This window comes from Chiroxiphia lanceolata, chromosome 3, assembly GCF_009829145.1.
Source record: "Chiroxiphia lanceolata isolate bChiLan1 chromosome 3, bChiLan1.pri, whole genome shotgun sequence".
In the NCBI taxonomy this organism is placed as follows: Eukaryota; Metazoa; Chordata; class Aves; order Passeriformes; family Pipridae; genus Chiroxiphia; species Chiroxiphia lanceolata.
The window spans coordinates 116366944-116381968 of record NC_045639.1 but is presented as its reverse complement, the minus strand read 5'-3'; the positions used below and the strand labels follow the sequence as shown (position 1 = coordinate 116381968).

The 15025-nt window shown below is 67.5% G+C and overlaps 1 protein-coding gene across 2 annotated transcripts in view; it reads left to right on the top strand.

Annotated features, from left to right (window-relative positions):
- Nucleotides 1-15025, top strand: part of DNMT3A (DNA methyltransferase 3 alpha) — a 26245-nt gene extending 11220 nt beyond the window's left edge. For both annotated transcript variants that reach the window (XM_032683201.1, XM_032683200.1), the window contains exons 4-22: nucleotides 2283-2329; nucleotides 3728-3874; nucleotides 7736-7951; nucleotides 8034-8192; nucleotides 8279-8386; nucleotides 8848-9004; nucleotides 9140-9292; nucleotides 9455-9499; nucleotides 9925-10004; nucleotides 10127-10239; nucleotides 11825-12008; nucleotides 12084-12168; nucleotides 12432-12577; nucleotides 13075-13165; nucleotides 13269-13417; nucleotides 13528-13613; nucleotides 14013-14082; nucleotides 14394-14512; nucleotides 14601-15025. In XM_032683201.1, the coding sequence (XP_032539092.1) occupies nucleotides 2283-2329; nucleotides 3728-3874; nucleotides 7736-7951; nucleotides 8034-8192; nucleotides 8279-8386; nucleotides 8848-9004; nucleotides 9140-9292; nucleotides 9455-9499; nucleotides 9925-10004; nucleotides 10127-10239; nucleotides 11825-12008; nucleotides 12084-12168; nucleotides 12432-12577; nucleotides 13075-13165; nucleotides 13269-13417; nucleotides 13528-13613; nucleotides 14013-14082; nucleotides 14394-14512; nucleotides 14601-14742 (2297 nt within the window). In that variant the 3' untranslated portion in view covers nucleotides 14743-15025. The remainder of the gene's footprint in view (nucleotides 1-2282; nucleotides 2330-3727; nucleotides 3875-7735; nucleotides 7952-8033; nucleotides 8193-8278; nucleotides 8387-8847; nucleotides 9005-9139; nucleotides 9293-9454; nucleotides 9500-9924; nucleotides 10005-10126; nucleotides 10240-11824; nucleotides 12009-12083; nucleotides 12169-12431; nucleotides 12578-13074; nucleotides 13166-13268; nucleotides 13418-13527; nucleotides 13614-14012; nucleotides 14083-14393; nucleotides 14513-14600) is intronic.

The window sequence follows — 15025 nt, the reverse complement described above, 5'->3', positions numbered from 1 at the left end:
GCTCCCCAGGACACGAGGGACAGGGCCGGGCTGGGGAGAGCCCAGCGAGGGCCCCGCGGTGCTGCAGGGCAGGAGTGCCTGTGCTGGGGAAAGGCTGCGGGGCCGGGGCTGCTCAGCTGGGAGCAGAGCGGGCTCGGGGGATCCGGGGCTGTGGCACCTGCAGGGAGGTGCCTGGAGGTGAGCCAGGCGCTCCCAGGGGTGCCCAGGGACAGGACCAGGGGCCACGGCATGGGCCGGAGCCCGGAGGGTCCTTCTGGACCTGGGACGCTCTCCTCAGGGTTCCCAGCTCTGGTGCTCAGGGGCTTCCCAAGCCAGATCAGCAGAGACCGACTGCCCACCAGGCTGAGCCAGGGATGGGGGTGAGGAACAGCTGGGATGGAGCTGGGAGAGGCTGAGATGGAGAGGGGCGAGGCTGGGAGGGATGAGGCAGGCAGGGATGGCTGAGGCAGGGATGGAGCTGGGAGAGGCTGGGATGGATGAGGCAGGCAGGGATGGAGCTGAGAGAGGCTGGGATGGCTGAGGCAAGCTGGGAGGGATGAGGCAGGCAGGGATGGAGCTGGGAGAGGCTGGGATGGCTGAGGCAGGCAGGGATGGAGCTGGGAGAGGCTGGGATGGCTGAGGCAGGCAGGGATGGAGCTGGGAGAGGCTGGGATGGCTGAGGCAGGCAGGGATGGAGCTGGGAGAGGCTGGGATGGCTGAGACAGGCAGGGATGGATGAGCTGCGCTGCAGATGCTGCCGCAGTCACGAGGCGCAGCCGCGGGAGCGCCGCAGCCGGAGCCGGGATCGGGGGGAGCAGGGTGGGCCGTGGCCGTGGGGCCACCCCGGTGCCGGGCGGAGCCGCACACCGCTGTGGGGGCCGGGGGTGGTGTCCGAGCGGTTCCCGGTGGTCGCCAGGAGGGCCCAGGGGGGCTGTGACGCCACCCGGCTCTCGCTCCCTCCCCCAGGAGCCATTTCCAGCGCTCCGGCCGCGCCTTTGCCGAGCTCACAGCGCCGGGCTCGGCCCCTGCCGGACCCTCCCCTGCTCCTCCCGCCCGGACAGGGCTCCCTGAGCATCCTGTGCTCAGCACAAGCCGCAGCCACGGGCAGTCCCCACGCTGGTCATTGCCCCAGTTTGACCAGCCCCAGTGACAGAGGGGACCAGCATCTTGGAACAGGCCACGTCTCCTCTCCCGTGCCTCAGTTTCCCTACCTGAGATCGCCATGGAAGCACGGGATGCCCAGGCACCCCTGGGGCACACACACAGTCCAACCCCCAGCATGGAGATGGAAAGGCTCCTGTTCTCCAGTGTCTCTCCCTGTCCCCAAGCGTCCTGCAGTGTCCCCCAGTGTCCCCCAGTGTCCCCCAGTGTTCCTTGCTGTCCCCCAGTGTTCTTCAGTGTCCCCTACTGCCCCTCAGTACCCCGCAGTGTTCCTGATTGTCCTGCAGTATCCTGCAGTGTCCTCTGCCATCCCCCAGTATCCTGCAATGTCCCACAGTGTCCCCCACAGTCTCCCAGTGTCCTGCAGTGTCCCCCAGGGTCCCGCAGTGTCCCTTACTGTCCCTCAGTGTCCTGCAGTGTCCCCCAGGGTCCCGCAGTGACCCTTACTGTCCCTCAGTGTCCTGCAGTGTCCCCCAGCATCCCACAGTGTCCCTTACTGTCCCTCAGTGTCCTGCAGTGTCCCCCAGCATCCCGCAGTGTCCTTTGCTGTCCCTCACTGTCCCCCAGTGTCCTGCTGCATCCCCGTGTGCCGGCTGGGGGGGACTGTCCCGGTGTCACGTAGGGCTGGGGGACACCCGGGGGTCTGTGCCGGGGCGGTGGGTGCCCAGCAGCCAGGACGAGGCACCGAGGGACGCTGGGAGCGGGTGGGAGCCCCCCCTGCACCCCTCGTGCTCCCCCCTCTGCTCCCACAGCCCCGGCCCTGGGGGTGCGGGCGGTTCACACCCCCCAACGCCCGCCCGTGGTTATTTTTAGCCGCTTTCCTGGCAGCGCCTCGGCAGAACCTGCGGCGCGGATGTGCCGAGAGCACAGGAAGCAGCGGGGCCGCTTCCCCTGCCCGCCCGGGGGGGTCACTGCCCCGGACCCCCAAACCCCCGGCCGGGGGCAGGACCGGCGGCTCCGTGCCGGCACAGGTCCGCCCGGGAGCACAGCCCAGCCCGGTGTGTCAGCCGGGGGTGCCCGTCCCCGGCACAGGGCGGGCCCTGGATGGGCTGGGGGGTCCCGGGTGGGCCCATCTCCCCACGGGGTCCCAACCCCACAGCCCCACAGCCCCCGCTCACGGCCGCTCTCTGTTCTGTGTGCAGGCAAGGACGAGAAGGAGGAAAACAACTTCGACACCCTGAAAATGGAGGCAAGTATGGCCTGGGGCTGGACCCCACGGGGCTGCACCCAGGAGACAGGCATGGCCCCACAGCCCATCCCAGGAGAGGGGTACGGCCCCACAGCCCACCCCAGGAGAGGGGCACAGCCCCACGGCCCACCCCAGGAGATGGGCATGGCCCCACAGCCCACCCCAGGAGACAGGCACAGCCCCACAGCCCATCCCAGGAGATGGGCACGGCCCCACAGCCCACCTCAGGAGATGGGCATGGCCCCACAGCCCATCCCAGGAGAGGGGCACGGCCCCACAGCCCACCCCAGGAGAGGGGCACGGCCCCACGGCCCACCCCAAGGAGAGGGGCACGGCCCCACGGCCCACCCCAGGAGATGGGCATGGCCCCACAGCCCACCCTAGGAGAGGGGCACGGCCCCACAGCCCACCCCAGGAGATGGGCACAGCCCCACAGCCCACCCCAGGAGATGGGCATGGCCCCACAGCCCACCCCAGGAGATGGGCACAGCCCCACGGCCCACCCCAGGAGAGGGGCACGGCCCCACAGCCCACTGGCCAGCACAGTGCTCCCTGTGCTCATGCACAAATCTCTCCTCACTCCCTCGGCAGGGAGTGGTAGCATCAGGGACAGGGTCCCCACGGGATGGGGGTCTCAGGTTCCTGTGCCCCAACACAGCTGGGCACTGGGCAGCTCCTGCTGCTGTGCTGGGGACCAGGTGGCACCAGGATGTGCCAGGCCAGTGATGCCCCTGTGTGGGATGGTGCTGGCCCAGGCTGACCCCGCTCCTCCCCCAGGTGCCCACACAGTGTGTTGGATCTGCTCTGGGGTGGATCCATGACTGGATAGCGTCAGCAGTGCCCACCAAGGTGCAGCTGGCCATGGCAAGGTGTCTGGTGCTGTGCCATCCAGAGCATTGAATCCCAAACTGGTTTGGGCTGGAAGGGACCTTAAATCCCATCCCATTCCACCCCCTGCCATGGGCAGGGACACCTCCCACTAGCCCAGGTTGCTCCAAGCCCCATCCAGCCTGGCCTTGGACACTTCCAGGGATCCAGGGGCAGCCACAGCTTCTCTGGGCAACCTGTGCCAGGGCCTCCCCACCCTCACAGGGAAGAATCTCTCCCCAGTATCCAATCTCTGGGCATCCAGGTGCTGGTGCACACATGGCCAGAGCGTGTGTCCACGTGCACGTGTGTGCCCAGGCAGGTGGTGCCCCTCCTGCCCATCTCCGTCACGCAGAAGTGGGTGTCCCCCTGCAGCCCCCCGTGCAGCCCCACTCTGTCCCCCACACCATTCCTGCAGCTCCCAGCACGCTGCCACCCCAGTGCCCTGACCCTGCTCTGTCCCCCACACCATTCCTGCAGCTCCCAGCACGCTGCCACCCCAGTGCCCTGACCCTGCTCTCTCTGGCACAGGGCTCTCGCGGGCGGCTCCGGGGGGGCCTGGGCTGGGAGTCGAGCCTGCGGCAGCGGCCGATGCAGCGACACACCTTCCAGGCCGGGGATCCCTACTACATCAGCAAGAGGAAGCGGGACGAGTGGCTGGCGCGCTGGAAGCGGGAGGTGAGGGCCGGCACCGGCGCGGGGTGGGCACCGCGTGGTCGGGGTGGGCACCGTGCGGTCCCAGCACCCCAACTCCGGGGTGGCCGCTGGGCTCCAGGGCTCCCCCGGCAAATCAGGGCAGTGGTGACGGCACAGAGCACTGGGCTGGGGGTGACCGGGCGTGTGAGGGGTGGTTGGCACACGCGGGGGGCTCGTGTGGGCACTCGGGGCACCTCGGCTTTGCCAGGCCGTGGGGCTGGTGGAGCGGGTGCTCCCTGCTCCTGGCGCTGCCACTGCCCAGCCCGCACCCGGCTTTGGTGCCACGGCCACGGCAGGACCCCTCTTCTTTCCCCGTGTGCCCCCGGGGCCACCCTCACAGCCGTGGGCAGCAGAGCCCGTCGTCCTCCCGCGGGATGTGCCGGGATGTGCCGCCCGTTCCTGCCGGTTTCCCGGGGAACCAGCGCGTGACGCAGCTGGGCCTGGCGGCAGGAGCCCGGCACAGGCCCGGGGTGGCCGCGGTGGCTGCTCGGGGGGTGCCAGGGCAGGGGCTCTGCGGGGTCCCCACTGCACCCCCTCACCCCGTCCTCAGTGTTGTCCCCCTCTGCCAGATGAGTCTCCCTGGCAATGTGTCCCCTCGTGCCGGTGTCACTGGCACCACACAGGGACAGGAGAGACTGGCACAGTCAGGGCATCCCACTGGACGTGGCTGCTGTGGCCAGGCCATCCCATGGGGCACAGGGCACAGCTGGCACAGCCACAGTGTCCCCATGGGACACGGGGTACAGCTGATATGGCCACGATGTTCCCAAGGGACGCAGGGAATGGCTGACACAGCCACAATGTCCTCATGGGGCACAAGGGACAGCTGTGCCCACAGGGCACAGGGCATGACCCCTTCCCTCTTCCTGGAAGGGGTCCCCAGGAACAGCCCCCCAATGCCTGGTGCCAGCCCTGCCTCATCACACCACACTGGAGCCCTTGGGCACTGGCAGATTCTTCTGGGTGAAGGTCCCCAAGCTGTAGGGGTCCCCAAAACGTGGGGGATCCCAAACCTGTCATTGGTCACCTTTGGGCTGTGTTTTTGGTGGCCCAGTGGCCAGGCAAGGCCCCTCCTCATCCCCAGTGCCAGGGCTGCCCCCACTGTGCCACCCACCACCCGTGCCCCAGTTTGGGGACACCCCCCCCGCTGTCTGGGGGCGTCTCAGCTCAGGTGGTGGGACAGCCCAGCCCATTCCAACCTTCCCTCCTCTTCCTCATCCGTGCAGCCTCTGAGGGCCATGGCTGTGGCTCACCAGCACCTCGGTGATGGCGATGGGCAGGGCCTGGCACTGGGGACAGGGACATGCAGGGCCACTGTGGAGAAAGGGACATCCAGGGCCTGGCACTGGGGACAGGGACATGCAGGGTCTGGTGCTGGGGACAGGGACATGCAGGGCCACTGTGGAGAAAGGGACATCCAGGGCCTGGCACTGGGGACAGGGACATGCAGGGTCTGGTGCTGGGGACAGGGACATGCAGGATCTGGTGCTGGCCCTCAGCTGTCTGTGCTGGGACCCCCCCAGCAGGGACCCCCCACCCTGTGCCAGCCATGGGGATGGGGGTGGGATGGGGAATGGGGGTGGGAATCAGGATGGAATGAAGATGGAGATAAGGATGGGGGTGGGGCAGGAGATGGGGTTGGGCATGGAGATGGAGATGAGGACAGGGCAGGCCGAGCTGCCCGTGACCCCAGGGCAGGGATCAGTTGGATAATTGTCCAATGTCCCTTAACGACCGGCAATGGGACATTTCCTATCTCCCCTCCAGGGCAGAGCAGGGAGAGGGGGGGCACCAGGCCCTGCTGGGACCCTGCCCTGGGACACTGCCAGCGTCACTGTCACTCACCTTGTGTCCTCTGGCCCAAAACATCCCAGGTCCCCAAAGCAGCTTTTGTTGCTCTGGGGTGTCTCTGCTGTCACCTGGGGGGGGTCACAGACTCAGCCCTGTCCCCCCACTGTCCCCCGGGGGACACCCAGAGGTGGCACTGGGGTGCAGACGTGCTTGGGGTCCCTCGGGGTCCCTGGGCAAGGCAGTGGCCCGGGGACCCCCAGGCAGGGCAGGGCCCCTCCGTGGTGACACCATCGGCCCCTTTGTCCCTCTCTGCACACAAAGGGGTCCTGGAGCCACCATGCTGTGGGACCCCCAGGGACAGTGGGGGCCCTCAGGGACCCCCGGGGACAGTGGGGACCCTCGGGTGTCCCCCAGGCTGGTGGGAGGGTGGCAGGGCCTGTCCTGGGGTGCAGGGTCCCAGGTGTGTCCCATCCATACTGGGCTGAACTGGGGCAGCGGTGCCGGTGCCAGTCCCAGGCCGGTGTCTGTGCTGGGCTGAACTGGGCGGTGCAGCCCCAGACCAGTGTCCACACTGGGCTGATGAACTGGGCCGTGTGACCCCGGACCAGTGTTTGCACTGGGCTGAACTGGGCAGCGCAGCCCCGGCGCCTTGTCTGTATTGGTCTGAACTGGGCAATGTGCGTTCAGCCCGGTGCCCGTACTGGTCCTAACTGGGCGATGTCCGCTCAGCCCGGTGCCCGTACTGGTCCGAACTGGGCGATGTGCGCTCAGCCCGGTGCCCGTACTGGTCCGAACTGGGTGATGTGCGCTCAGCCCGGTGCCCGTACTGGTCCGAACTGGGCGATGTGCGCTCAGCCCGGTGCCCGTACTGGTCCGAACTGGGTGATGTGCGCTCAGCCTGGTGCCCGTACTGGTCCGAACTGGTGCAGCGGGGCCGGTGCCAGCGCGGTTCCCCCCCCAGTCCCCAAACTGGCGGCACTGGGGACACTGGTGCGGGGGGCGGGGGCGGCTCCCTCCGTGCGGGGCGAGGCCCCCGGGGCGCCGCCGCCCCCGCCCCGTGCCGGCGCTCCGCACAAAGGCCGGGGGGCCGCGGCCCCGGCACAAAAGGCGGCGGGAGCGGCCCCGCGGCGGGAGGCGCAGCCCAGCTCGGACCGGAGCGCGGCCGCGGGCCCGTGAGTGCCGGGAGGGACGGGCCGGGACCGGGGGACAGCGGGGCAGGGGCGAGCGGCAGCGGGCCGGGGGGACACCGGGACACCGACACCGGGACACTGGCACCGGGCTGAGCCGCTCGGGGCCCTTCGGCTCCGCTCGGGGCCCTTCGGCTTCGCTCGGGACCCTTCGGGTCGGCCCGGGGACCGTTCGGGCCCTTTCGGTGCCGCTCGGGTCCCTTCGTTCTTGTTCGGGTTCTTTCGGTACCGTTCGGGTCCTTTCGGGCCCGTTCGGCTCCTCTCGGGTCCGGTCCGGTCCGTGCCCCCGGCGCGCGCCCCCCCCGTCAGCCAACCAGCCGGGCCGGGACGCACCACGTGACCCGGAGCCCAGACAAAGGGCCGCCGGGCTGACCCGCACCGGCCCGGCCGGGCCCGCGCGTTCCGGCTCCGCGCGTTCCGCCCCGGCTCTCCCCCGGTCTCTGCGGGTACGTGACCGGGGCCGGGGGGTCCGAGGGGGGACCCCGAGAGGGTGACATGGGCCACGATGGGCCCGGGGGGTCCCGGGATTAGTACCGGGGATACCGGGATGGATCGCGGGGGGCCGTGTCCGGGGCAGGCAGAGCGTGCGGGGACTGTTCTGGGGGCGGGGGGGTCACGACCCCTGTGGGGCGGGGCTGGGGGTCAGCGGGGGCCTGGGCAGGGGAGCCCCCGAGGCCCCCAAACCCGGCGGGGGGCGATGGCGGCTGTGGCCGGGGGGTCCCTCCGGGGGGTGCCAGGCCCGTGTGAAGGGCTGGGGAGGATCTGGGCAGCCCCAGGGCACCCCCCGTGTGCCGGGCTACGGGGGGCGATGGCCCGACCCCCGCCCGGGTCCCGGGGGCGATGCCCTCACCCGCCCCTCCCGCAGGCGGAGAAGAAGGCGAAGGTGATCGCCGTGATGAACGTGGTGGAGGAGCCGGCGCGGGCCGAGGCGCAGAAGGAGGAGGAGGCGAGCCCCCCGCCCGCCCCCCAGCAGCCCACCGACCCCGCCTCGCCCAGCGTGGCCACCACCCCCGAGCCCGCGGTGGCCGACGCGGGCGACAAGAACACCTCCAAATCCGCCGACGACGAGCCCGAGTACGAGGTGAGGGCAGGGCCGGGCAGGGCGGGGGGGCAGCGGGGCGCAGACCCCCGTGTGCCCCCCCTGACCCCCGCGTGTCCCCCAGGACGGGCGCGGGTTCGGCATCGGGGAGCTGGTGTGGGGGAAGCTGCGCGGGTTCTCCTGGTGGCCCGGGCGCATCGTGTCCTGGTGGATGACGGGCCGGAGCCGCGCGGCCGAGGGCACCCGCTGGGTCATGTGGTTCGGGGACGGCAAGTTCTCGGTGGTAAGTGGCCCCCGGGGAGCCGGGGGGCGGCACGGTCCCCTCCCCGCGTGTCCCCGCGTGTCCCCACGGCCGCGTCCTGTCCCCAGGTGTGTGTGGAGAAGCTGCTCCCCCTGAGCTCCTTCGCCAGCGCCTTCCACCAGGCCACCTACAACAAACAGCCCATGTACCGCAAGGCCATCTACGAGGTGCTGCAGGTGAGCGGGGGGGACACCGCGGGGGGCACTGGCCCCTGGCACTGCCAGGGTGGGGGGACAACAGTTCTCCATCCATGGGGGCAGCAGCTGCCTCCACACCCTGCCAGGACCTGGCCCTGTCTCCCCTCCGGCACCCTGGGGGTCTCCTAAAAGAGTGGGGGATCTGGGGGACCCCCAAAAGAGGTTTTAGGGGTGTCTGGGAACCACTTGTGCCAGCCAGGGGTGTGCAGGGGGCTGTCGGGGGGCTGGGAGGATTATGGGGGACTCTGGGGGAGTTGCTGAAGGCCCTGTGGGGGGTACTTGGAGGGTCTGGCTTTTGGGGGGTCTCTTGGCAGTGCTGGGGGTCTCTCTTGGGGGTCTCTTACTGTGTCAGTCTCTTTGGAGCTGGGGGTCCCTGGCTGGGCAGTGCAGGAACAGCTGGGAGGGGCTGTGGGTGGGTGACACGTGGACCCCCCGGGCAGGTGGCCAGCAGCCGGGCTGGGAAGATCTTCCCTGCGTGCCCCGAGAACGACGAGACGGACACGTCCAAGGTGGTGGAGATCCAGAACAAGCAGATGATCGAGTGGGCCCTGGGCGGCTTCCAGCCCTCGGGCCCCAAGGGGCTGGAGCCCCCCGAAGGTGAGGGGGGGCTGTGGGGTGAGGACCCACCTAGGGCTTCTGGGGGATACATCCCCGGGATGGGCTGTGGGGCCGGGACCCTACTGGTGGGACCCTGCTGAGGGGACCCCCCTGACGGCCCCCCCGGCCCCGCAGAGGAGCGGAACCCCTACAAAGAAGTTTACACGGAGATGTGGGTCGAGCCCGAGGCTGCCGCCTACGCCCCGCCCCCGCCCGCCAAAAAACCCCGCAAAAGCACAACCCAGGAGAAGCCCAAGGTGAAGGAGATCATCGACGAGCGCACACGAGGTACCGGGCTGGGGGTGCTCCTGGGCCCACCCCCCTCTGCGGGGCTTGGTTTGGCCGTGTTCAGTGGGAGGGGGGGGCTGGAGGGCTGGGAGCTGCTCCTGGGGGTCCCCCCCCTTCACCCCCTGCCACAGGGTCCCCTCCCTGACCCCCCTCTCCCCCCAGAGCGGTTGGTGTACGAGGTCCGGCAGAAGTGCAGGAACATCGAAGGTGAGTGTGGGGCTGGGGCAGCTCCTGACCCCGTGGGGTGGGTTGGGCTGAGGGTGCCTCCCTGCCTGGGCACCCCAGAGCAGAGCAGAGGGGACTCCCAAGGGGTTGAGTGTGAACTTGTCCCACCCCTTGGCCTGCCTGGCAGCAGGGACAGCAGCTGTGACATTGTGGTGGCCCACCCTGGGTGGTGGCAGGGACCCCAGGACACTCCCTGGGGCTGGGGCTGTTGGGGTGCAGGATGGGGAAAAGGAGGACAATGGGAGCCATTCCTGCTGTCCCCAGGGTTTGTTCCCAGCTCCAGCGTGACCCTGACATGGGGTAGCATGTACAGGGGGTGACAGGGGGTCAGGATCAGGATACCCCCCACACCAGGCTGTCCCAGTGTGGGGTGCTGGGGGTGACATCACTCCTCCTGCCCCCCTCAGACATCTGCATCTCCTGCGGGAGCCTCAACGTGACCCTGGAGCACCCTCTGTTCATCGGGGGGATGTGCCAAAACTGCAAGGTACGGTGTGGTGCCAGGCCCCAACCCCTGCCCAGGGGTCTTGTGGGGTGCCCGGCCCCATCCCGGGGTCCGTGGGGTCCCTGGAGCCCCCAGGGCTGTGGTGAGACCCCGATTGTCCCCAGAACTGCTTCCTGGAGTGCGCGTACCAGTACGACGACGACGGGTACCAGTCCTACTGCACCATCTGCTGCGGCGGCCGCGAGGTCCTCATGTGTGGGAACAACAACTGCTGCAGGTGCGGGGCCTCGGGGGGTTGGGAGTGCCAACTGGTGCCACACCAGTCCTGCTGTGGAGCTGGGGAGGGTTCAGGAGTGCCACGGTCCTGGTGTGGAACTGGGGAGGGTTCAGGGGTGCCACGGTCCTGGTGTGGAACTGGGGAGGGTTCAGGGGTGCCACGATCCTGGTGTGGAGCCGGGGAGGGTTCAGGGGTGCCACGATCCTGGTGTGGAGCCGGGGAGGGTTCAGGGGTGCCACGATCCTGGTGTGGAACTGGGGAGGGTTCAGGGGTGCCACACCAGTCCTGGTGTGGAGCTGGGGAGAGTTCAGGGGTGCCACGGTCCTGGTGTGGAACTGGGGAGGGTTTAGGGGTACCACGGTCCTGGTGTGGAACTGGGGAGGGTTTAGGGGTGCCACGGTCCTGGTGTGGAACTGGGGAGGGTTTAGGGGTGCCACGGTCCTGGTGTGGAACTGGGGAGGGTTTAGGGGTGCCACGGTCCTGGTGTGCAGCTGAGGAGCTTTCTCTGGTGCCCCAGTCGTGTCAGGCACGAGGCTGGGGAGGTTTTGGTGGTGTCAGTCCTGGGGTGTTTTGGTGATGTCCCAGTCTCAGTAAGGGACTGGGCTGGGGAGTTTCAGTGATGCCACAGTGTCGGTGTGAGCATGGAGAGGTTTTGGTGGTGCTGCAGTCCTGGTGCAAGGTTTTGGTGATGCCACAGGCTTGGTGTGGAAATTCAGGGATACCAGTCCTGGCTTGGGGCTGGGATGCCTTGTGGTGTCCCAGTATGAGGGTGGGGAGGTTTTGGTGGTGCCACAGGCCTGCCATGATCTTTTGGTGATGCCAGTGCTGTTTTGGGACTGGGGTGTTTGGGTGATGCTGCAGTCCCAGTGTGGGGCTGGAGAGGTTTCAGTGATGCCAAGGTTTTGCCATAGGGTTTTGGTGCTGCCAGTGCAGGTGTGGGGCTGGGAGGTTTCGGTGATGCCTTGGTCTCAGTGTGGGACTAGAGGGGAGTTTTGGCCATGCCCCAGTACCAGCACAGAGCCGGGGAGTTCTGGTGATGCCCCAGTCCTAGCATGGGGCTGAGGAAGTGTTGGTGGTGCCCTGGTCCTGGTTTGTGGGGTTGAGGGAAGTTTTGGTGATGCCCCAGTCCTGGCATGGGATTTGGGTGATGCCAGTCCTGGTGTGGGACTGGCAGATTTTGGTGATGTCACAGTCTTGGCATAGAGATGGGGAGGTTTCAGTTTTGGTGGTTGTACTGTGGGGTTTTGGGTGATGCCAGAGCAGGTGTGGGACTGGGGAGGTTTTGGTGGTGCCTCAGCCCTGTGTGGGGTTTTGGTGATGCCAGTCCAGCCATGGGAATTGGGTGATGCCAGTCCTGGTTTGGGGCTGGAAAGGTTCTGTTGGTGCCCTGGTCCTTGCATGAGGTTGGGGAAGGTTTTTTGGTGCTCTGGCCCTGCTGTAGGGCTGGGAGAAGCTCTGGCAGTCCCAGCATGGAGCTGGGAGGTGCTCGTGATGCCCCAGCCCTGCAGTGGAGCTGGGTAGATCGTGGTGGTGCCACCGCCCTGGCACGAGCCCCACCACTGACCCCGGCTCCCCCCTGTGCCAGGTGCTTCTGCGTGGAGTGCGTGGACCTGCTGGTGGGCCCGGGGGCGGCGCAGGCGGCCATCAAGGAGGACCCCTGGAACTGCTACATGTGCGGCCACAAGGGCGTGTACGGGCTGCTGCGGCGGCGGGAGGACTGGCCCTCGCGCCTCCAGATGTTCTTCGCCAACAACCACGACCAGGAGTTTGTGAGTGACCCCCTCCCTCCCCCCAGCCCCCCTCCCTGCTGCCCCCCAGCCCCCTGACCCCCGTGTGGCCCTCAGGACCCACCGAAGGTGTACCCGCCCGTGCCGGCCGAGAAGAGGAAGCCCATCCGGGTGCTCTCGCTCTTCGACGGCATCGCCACAGGTGGGTGGGGGGTCCCTGGCACACTCCTGGGGTGTGTTTGGGATTGGGGGACGGGGGAGCAGCCTGCCTGCACCCCATAGTCAGCCAGCATCTGTGGGATGCTCCGGGTGGGTGTCCCCGTGGGCAGCCCCTCCTGTGCCAGTCTGCTGTGCCCTGGGGATCCACACCGGTGGGGATCCAGGAGAAGGGGGATGGCCCAGGGATGGTGGGAGGGGTGGGGCCCATCATCCATCCCCGTCACCCACCCCGTGCTGCTCCCACAGGGCTGCTGGTGCTGAAGGACCTGGGCATCCAGGTGGACAGGTACATCGCCTCCGAGGTGTGCGAGGACTCCATCACCGTGGGCATGGTGAGGCACCAGGGCAAGATCATGTACGTCGGGGACGTCCGCAACGTCACCCAGAAACACGTACGTCCTGTCCCGACCCTGCGGGCCCCTGGGACCCCCCAGACACCCCTGTCCCCACGTGGGGCTGGTCCTTCGTCCTCAGGACGCTGAGGACAGACCTCAGGGACCTGCAGCTCCCTCCTGAGGGGCAGCACCGACCTCTGCTCTCAGTGACCAGTGGCAGGACTTGAGGGAAGGGCTGGAGCTGTGCCAGGGCAGGGTCAGGTGGGATCTCAGGAAAAGGTTCTTCCCTCAGAGGGCGTCTGGGCACTGAAAAGGCTCCCCAGGTCAGTGGGCACAGCACCAAAGCTCAGGGACAATGCTCTGATGGACAGGGTGGGATTGTTGGGGTGTCTGTGCAGGGCCAGGACTTGGACTGATAATCCTCATGAGTCCCTTCCTGCTCAGGACATTCCATGATTCTCTGATCCCGCTGGGAGCTTGGCCACCACCACCCCCTGTGTCCCCCAGGCCATGGCAGTGCCCGGCTCACCAGGGGTCTCCTCTTCCTCTTACAGATACAGGAGTGGGGCCCCTTCGACCTGGTGATCGGGGGGAGCCCCTGCAACGACCTCTCCATCGTCAACCCGGCCAGGAAGGGGCTCTATGGTAGGAATGTGTCCACGGGGCTGGGGCTGGACCCCACTGCCGGCCCCCTAGGGCTGACACGGGCCCCCCACCCTGACCCTGGCCCCCTCCTCTCTCCTCTCAGAGGGCACTGGGCGCCTCTTCTTCGAGTTCTACCGCCTGCTCCACGAAGCCCGGCCCAAGGAGGGCGACGACCGGCCCTTCTTCTGGCTCTTCGAGAACGTGGTGGCCATGGGGGTGAGCGACAAGAGGGACATCTCGCGCTTCCTGGAGGTCAGTGCGTGCCTGGGGTCACCCCCATCCAGCCCCTGGGCCCCCCGGGGTCCTGTCCTCACCACGAGGGGCTGCCGAGCCCCGCTGACCCCCCTCTCCCCCTCCTGCAGTCCAACCCTGTCATGATTGATGCCAAAGAAGTGTCTGCAGCGCACCGGGCACGGTACTTCTGGGGGAACCTGCCCGGGATGAACAGGTTGGTGAGAGCCCCCCAACTCCGGGAGGGTGGGCAGGTTGCACCTCTGGGTCCTCCCCCACCCCTGACATGGCCCTGGGGGTCCCCTGACCCCAGTCAGTGCTGGGAGAGCAAGAGTCTCACAAAGAAGGGATGGCACACCCCAAAAATCCAGCGTGGTGTCCCCTTGGAGGGGACTGGTCGTGTCCCTGCTCCCTCGTGCTGGAGGGCTGGCACTAAGCTGCCCTTTGTGTCCCTCCTAGATGGTGGCTGTGGTGGCCATTGCCTGTCACAGCCCCCCCAAAACAGCCGTGGCCACCCTGTGCCCCCCACAAACCCCATCTGGAGACCTGCCCTGCACCCACGGGGGGACAGTCTGGGGACACTGCCACCCTCTGCCCACCATCTCTCCCCCCTCAGGCCACTCGCCTCCACCGTCAACGATAAGCTGGAGCTGCAGGAGTGCCTGGAGCACGGCAGGATAGCAAAGGTCAGCCGGGGGTGAGCAATGGGGGGGTGAGGACCAAGGGGATGGGCAGTGGTCCCTGGCAGTGGTCCCTAGTGGTCCCAGGCTCCTGGGGGTGCAGAGGGATCCCATGGGGGTGGAGGAGGGACACAGTGGTGGCACTGTAGAGTGATGGGAGTTGCCTGCTTGTGAGTGCCCAGTCAGTGGGTCAGGGGCTCTGTCCCACCTCTCAGTGTGATGAGCCTGTGCCTGTGGGCACCCAGTGTTGGGGGGGGCTCCAGCGTGTCAGGGGGCTTCATCCCACCCCCAGCGTGACCAGCCTGTGCCTCTTGCAGTTCAGCAAAGTGCGAACCATCACCACTCGCTCCAACTCCATCAAGCAGGGCAAGGACCAGCACTTCCCCGTGTTCATGAACGAGAAGGAGGACATCCTGTGGTGCACGGAGATGGAGAGGTACCGGGGGCTCCGGGGGGCTCTGGGGGCACGGCGCCGTGTCCCACCCGCAGCCCTGACCCCTCCTGTCCCCTCCCGTGTCCCGCAGGGTCTTCGGCTTCCCGGTGCACTACACGGACGTGTCCAACATGAGCCGCCTGGCCCGGCAGAGACTGCTCGGCAGGTCCTGGAGCGTGCCGGTGATCCGCCACCTCTTCGCGCCCCTGAAGGAATACTTTGCCTGCGTTTAGAGACGGGCAGGAACTGGTGACACACGGAGCGAGTCGGAAACAAACCCATCCACGCCAAGAGAAGTGAACACACGGAATGAGAGAAGAGTCAGCACCCAGAAGAGAGACGGGATTTCGCAGCCCGACGGGAACCCAGCACACGTCTCCCCGAGCGAAAGGGGTCGGTGTCCTCTCCTGAATTTCCAAGGGTCAGCTTTAGCCTATTGAAAAACAAAACAAAAACCACAAAAAAGCGAAACAAACGACGAAAACAAAAAAAAGTCGAAAAGAAACAAAAACGAAA